At 38.7% G+C, this 6,799-nt stretch overlaps 1 protein-coding gene across 1 annotated transcript in view; it reads right to left on the bottom strand.

The window, feature by feature from the left end:
- Positions 1-855: 855 nt before the first annotated feature.
- FBN2 (fibrillin 2) overlaps positions 856-6,799 on the bottom strand; it is a 174,351-nt gene continuing 168,407 nt past the window's right edge. The window contains exons 59-61 of the mRNA XM_037373880.1: positions 6,028-6,259; positions 5,196-5,355; positions 856-2,768 (exon numbers count right to left, since the gene is read on the bottom strand). Of these exons, the coding sequence (XP_037229777.1) occupies positions 2,394-2,768; positions 5,196-5,355; positions 6,028-6,259 (767 nt within the window). The 3' untranslated portion in view covers positions 856-2,393. The remainder of the gene's footprint in view (positions 2,769-5,195; positions 5,356-6,027; positions 6,260-6,799) is intronic.

Below are 6,799 nucleotides of genomic sequence, written 5' to 3' on the forward strand. Positions count from 1 at the left end.
TTACTGCATCCAGTAATTAGAACCTTAGACCTGCAACTTGGCTTTTAATGCAATTAGCTCGTGAAGTGCCATTCCTCTAGAAGAACAGCAATAGAATATGTAGGGGTAATTCTGCTGGTGCAGACTGTCTTATATTCAGAAACTAAAGAGTATATCTTAAACAAACATTTTGCATCTTAATTCAGTGCTTAATCCAACCTGATTTCCCTTTCTCTGGCTATTACTGCTGTGACAAAAACATGAAGTAAGTATTTGCTATTAAAAGTAATCACCAGTTTAACTTTGAATGGAATAAAGGGAAGTTTATGCAATGAGGTCTTGTGGAAACCTTGCATACTTTATGAAAAAAACTTTTTTTGCACTGTTGTGCTTGACTGTGTACCTAACGAAGGGGATTTAAGAAAGGGACTGCCAGCAAGCAGAAGTACCTTCTGATAGTCTTATGAAATTTTTTTTGCTATTCAGGTAGGATGGAGGTTTTATACTTCTACACTTAAAATGTATGGGGATATTTTGTTATGAGCTGAATTATCAAACTTAAATTGTGATGGTCCTTCAGCCCTCATTACACGGGTAAGCACAAACTTCTGCAAGGCCAGCACACTTGAACATAATATGTGACAGATTTTGAGGGAGTTGAGGCAGAGTTTTAACTTTGTAAGGACAGTTTAATTCCTGTGTTTCAGTTCTGTCATAATGGAGAAACTAAAGGTCAGTAAATGCTGTATAATCCTAAACGTGAGTGAAGAAGAGTTTACACCGAAATAGCTTTTTTCTGCTCTGAATCCTACGGATTTACAAGTAGGTGCTTATTTTGTGTAAAAACCAGACATTTCAAAGAAAAAACTACCCCAAAATAAGCTTTATTGCAAGAAAAGTGTTGTCTTACTGATACAGACCTTCAAACAAAACTTTTTTTCTTACAAACTTTTGATTAAAAATGTACAAAGTTTCTTTTTCTTTTCAAAATCCCCAAAGTCAACAAAAGAAAAGAAAAATCACTGAGTATAACTTGATATAATCTTTGGTCAGCACTGATATGCAACTGAAACAATCCTGGAGTCAGCATGTGCTTTGGCTATTTTCACATATGAGATTCTGTTACATGACGTTACAGGCACCAGCTGTCAAGAAAAGCACCACTGAGACATAAACTTAACACATAATGGTATGACATTTTTTAAAAAATTACTAAACTAAATGTCAACTCATTGTACAAACATCTTTCTTACAAAATAAGCTATGATAAAATGAGGCATATGGTGTATAACTACAGTATTAATGAAACTTATAACAAATGGATTTCAAATACACTTTTCCTTGTCTGCGCTGCATAATTAGTTCGCACATATGGCAGTCCTGATACAGCTCTCAGTTTTAAGTAAATGCACCATTAATTCAAGCCAGCACCAAACAGTATGGAACATCATGTGTTCCCTTCAGAGAGACATTTTCTTCAGCTGCCTACATTAATGCAGACTTGTAGAGCACCCTTTCTGAGAATGAGGTGTGGTTGCATGTGTGGTTCCTTGAGGTTACTGGAAGGAAGTACAGTACAGTTTGGTTCTGCAATGCTAATGGTATTAAAAGCAGTCAAGGTATTTTGCTACAGTGGTTGTGCATCCTCCATTATTTGATGTGGCTGATTCAGAATACAATCCTATTGAGCTGCTGTGAAATATGATCTCCTCAGAGACTGATATTGCAGTTCTTACCCTTTAAAACTTTTTTTTTTCTTTTGAATACTCAAAAGCTTTGCAAGAGCACTTTAGAATATCCAGAAGATGTACTACAGTGCTCTTTCAGCCCTGATACATTTAAAAATTACTTATATACTATTTGGATGACTGGCCCAAATACAAAAGGAAACATCTTTCAATTTTTTTTTTTTTCATTAAGAAAGTACCTCTAAAATGTTATAGCTCAAATTTATAAATGTAAAGAAAACCAAGCAAGTTTCCCTTTTTGTTTACATAATTTGTTATTTTCTCCATATATTACTGCATTAAAAATAAATAAACTATATTTTTTTTTAATTAGGAACTATAGCAAAATACCCAAAGTGTTACAGACTGCTAACAGGAAAAAAAAAGCTCACATCTTTGTGCCATTAGTGCCATGTGATGACTTCTTGAACTTTAGCTTTTTAATATACTTCAATTTGAGGTTATATAACAGATACAGTAACCATGATCACCAATGTAATCAAAGTTTTGGCAGTGGCAAGGGTGGTTCTGCAGTCTCGGTAGGATGGAAAGAAAGAGGTCTTCCCCTCTTCCTTCCTCCCCCAAAAGTCAGTGACTGTTTCAAAGCCTTTGAAAAGCAGGTATGCTCAGGTGGGTAGAATAAGTGAACAGAAGTGACTGAAGAACTGGACTCAGTCTGGAGGACAGCTAGTAGAGGTCTATCCACAGCCTCATTCTGAGAGCTTCCCCAAGCTCTCCCAGGAGGTAGTTGTCCTCATTGCTGTCTTCCAGCTTCTTTAGCTCCTTTTTCTTGTATAGAGGAATGCTTGTGATTTCCAGTGTGTGAGTTCCAGGCACTGACTTTTTCTTAACTGTGTGCAAATAACTCAGTCCATCCCTCTGATGGATTTGAAAGATGCCATCATCATTACCATGTGAGATGATGTAGCGCACGTGGTTGGTAAGGGGCTCAATGGCTGGGATGAGTTCTAGGATGTGCTCCTTATTGTCAAGCCTGGAAACGTTGACTCTCATCTTCAAAGGACTATCCATGTCTAGACTTTCCAAGCTAATCTGCTCAATCTGAAGTAAAGGAGGAAAGACTGTTTAAAGCAGGAAAGAAACAGATACTCACTTGCACTGAGAGAAGAAGAATAGCTGATTATTAACAGTTTCTGCATTTGTCAAAATCTAGCTGTGAAAGAATTGTAAATCCTTTCCATCTGGGAGAACTGCTTGATTCCATATAACATACACTGTAAATCTTAAAGGCTTCTCACACAGGCTTAGCAGGATAACTAAAGTTACAACATCAGGTCTACAGAGGGTGTTCAGATTTCAGATTTGTTTCAGAATCTATTCAGCTTCATGCTTGCAAGAAGTCCATGTAAAGAAGAGACCTATGTTTACTACCGCACTAAAGGCTGTATGCGAGGCACAGTCTTGTTCTTATGATGCATATTGGTGAGCAACATTACAGAAACACATACCACAACAGTGTATGGGAATTCCCTGAAACTTCTGGTATAATTGTTTTAATGAATGCAGGCTCAGCATTTGGTGATAAGGAAGTACAGTGATTATGAGGGAAACTGAAGTAAGGAGAGAACTGCTGCATTGTTAGCTGCCTACAGAAAGGGCTACTATGTCACATTGTCCAGTTAAATCCTATCTGGACCACTGAAAGGAGTGTGGAAAAAAGTTCTAGCATTGTTTTTCTGACAAATCAGTTGCATGTTCCTTTTTAATTTGAGCTTCAGTATAGTTATGCTGCTGGTGTGAATCTGTCCAGAGGTGTTAGCTGTGAACACGCTTGGGGGCAGGGGGTCAGAATGAGTGCATTCCCAGGAAAAGCATCTGACAAGCAAACGCTTTTGATTTTGCAAAAACATATACACTGTAGTCTTCTTTAGGAAACCTGATACTAAGTGACGTACCTAGCCTACATGTCAAGATCATTTCATGCTTGTAAGGATAGCAAAGGATTTCTTTCTCCGAGGGGATTCCAATCACACGTGAATACATATGTGTGCTAATATGTAATGTAATAAAAAACACTTGGTGAAAACAAGGAAAATTTGTGGACAGGAGCAAGTACTATAGTGTTTTAAATACGGCACCCCACAGACACCATTAGTAATGACAATATTTCTTTTTTCACATAGTTTTATGGATATGAAACCTTTCACTTTTACTGCTCAGGTAGTTGTAGTATTAAAAACTGAAAAGGTTAATGCTATTAAAAAATGGAATAACAAGATACAACAATTATGAACCAGATATGAAATTAACTGTGCAAAAGAAAAAATGCTTTCTGAAACATCCATGTACTTCTGTGGTGGGTTGACCACAGAATTCAGACTGGAACAGGTCAAGTGGGAGTGGTGGTGGGGATGGAAAAGGGTTGCTGGGGAAGTGTGGATGTGTGTGGGGGAAATCAAACATTTAGATTTTAAGTGCAAACACTGCATCCTTTAGAGCAGAAATTATAGATTTACTGGCTTCTTTAGAAACTTTGCCAATACAAGAACTGGTTTTGATGGCATTATGTGAAGGAGTGTGTACTAGGACTGGAGCTTCTGGATTGTTTTATGCCTCTGTCCTTTTAGAAAGGAGACTTGTTTCCCTGTTCTTTCAATGCAATTTTTGTGGCTAGCACACCTTACCATTTTAGTTGAGGGTTTGCATTTTGCCTGTTCACATGACACAAATCTTGTACCACTGAAGGAAAATCTGTGTGTTGCTACCTCTAAACTGAGTCAGTTTCCCATTACTGCAGATTTCAAAATCAGACCTAATGCTACAAGACAACATCCTACCATACAGATAATGTGGACAACAGATATACAGGTATACTCTTCTAACTTTTGAAAAAAACGTCTAAAAGGTATAAATAGTAGGACTGTCCTTTCATGAGTATCACATAACTCATTTTTATAAGCCTACAAAATGCAGTGAGAAAAATACCGGGTCTGAAGTCTAGCTCTCTAATACCCTCAGCAATTCTGCAAATATTGGACTATAGTGTATCAGCTAGGTTATGGGCGCTAGTCCCCCACAACTGTGAGCAATCATGGGATAGACACTTAAGACTAAAATGATCTGCAAGAAGATCTATTCAGCTGTCCCAGACCATAAAACGCTATCCGATCTCTTCCTGACTGCAGAACAGGTTGCAGACATGACTGCTTTCCTAGCTCTCTGTAACTAGCAGGAAAATTACTTCTCTGAGTATTATTTTGAGGAATTAGAACACATCTCACACTACAAAGGACTCTTCACAAGCCTTAAAAACTTGATCCATTCATAGTTGTTGATGTCTTTCTGATTGCCATATCGTTCCTGCCAACAGGACCCAAGTGTAAATACCACCGAGGTGGGGGAAAAAAGATTTTCGCTGCTGAATGTGGACTGTTAAAAAGTTCCCTCCATTTACTGATAGTGATGAGTATCGTATCTCTGAAAAATAACTCAAAGTACATTATAGTGCTTATTTATCCTGGTACGTACAGTGTCATTAGCACTTCTCTTCCTCCTGTTGTCTTTTTCGGGATAGCCATTGATTTTACACTCGTAACATGCTTCAGGGGACAAAGCACTCTCTTCATCAGCATGTCCATCCAGTGGCAGGTACTGGCCTTTGTTAAATCCCATCCCTGAGACACAGTGGCTATTGAATAAAAACATCTGTTTTAGTTACTTCTTGCAGTTTTATGAACTGTCCTGTTAAATGGAAAGCGAGCGTATGTAATCTATATCACAGTGTCTGCACCACCTGCCTTTCCCTTCCCTCAGCAGGAGGTCTGTGCATTAATTTTCTTTGCACTAATGTGGCATACTGAATGAAATACAGTCTTTGGCTGAAGGCCTGTAGGATTTTCTGATTTTCATTTACAAGTTTTACAAACAAACAGAACAACACCAGCCTGCCCTGAACTCTGGAACTACAGCACTTAGCCATTGTCATGTACCAGAACAATGTTAATTTGTGTTTAATTTTCTGGGTTGATCAGTGTGGTGTAAAACCCTTAATTATCTCAGCACCTATCCTTCTGCAGTAACAGTCCTCACTGAGCCGGTTTGTGAAGGACTTCTTGTGCTGATACTGGGGGAGAAAGCAGAACCAATTGTTTAATGTTGCTTATATACTAAATTTAAAATTAGCGTCATGCTGGATGTACAGACATGCCTTTTTTTCTAGGATATTTTGTGCAAAGGGAGTAGAAAAGATGACTTAGTAGCCTGTCCTTAGTTTGCACCTCTGTTCTTCAGTCTGGCTAGTGTCCAGCCTTTTTACAGCCTTCTGAATGTCTATGATGAATGACCTTGTGGAGATACTCACCCTTGTCCAACTCTGTAATAGCCAGGTGGACAGCCACAAAGATAGCCACCTTCAGTGTTGGAACAACCATAATTGCAGGGGTTCTTGGCAGAAGAACACTCATTCACATCATGGCATGCACTGGAGAATTGGTCATAAGAAAATCCAGATGGACAGGCACACTTGTAACTTCCGAGTGTGTTGTAGCAAGAAGCAGAGCCACACATGTTAGGATTGGAGCATTCATTTTCATCTAGTAAGCAAAACAAAGTATATTGATACCTTCTTATCTGATAGACATCAGGTAAGCATGATGTAACTGACAAGTCAGAGTAGCTGCAAGTCCTAGGGCTCTGCTGCATCCTTGACCTCAGTAACCTATAGACTTGTTCTCTGAAGAAAAAGTATATTGGCAAAGGCCCACAGAGGACAAATGAGCTGGAACTCCAGTAATACTCCAACCATGATAGTATTCTTGGGTGCCTAGTGATGGGGCAGTTAGCACACACTCGTAGTGGAAACCTGCAGGCTCTGTGAGGGGGAAGGCAATCTAAATAGCCAACCAAAATGAAAGAGAAAAGGAAGTACTGTCTTCACTGTGTGGATGTTGAACTAATATACAGAGAAGACGACTCCTCCAGTCACTGTAACTGATTTGGTTCCAGGCTATACTGTAAAAAATGACTGAGGAAAGTAGCTTGTTGTATGGAAGATCATGCTTTTGATAGTTGGCATGTGTTGTGTATTTTATTTCTCTTACCAAGGTACCATTTCCCTGTAGGTGTTTTCCTCC

This window comes from Falco rusticolus, chromosome Z (assembly GCF_015220075.1).
Source record: "Falco rusticolus isolate bFalRus1 chromosome Z, bFalRus1.pri, whole genome shotgun sequence".
NCBI classification, from domain to species: domain Eukaryota; kingdom Metazoa; phylum Chordata; class Aves; order Falconiformes; family Falconidae; genus Falco; species Falco rusticolus.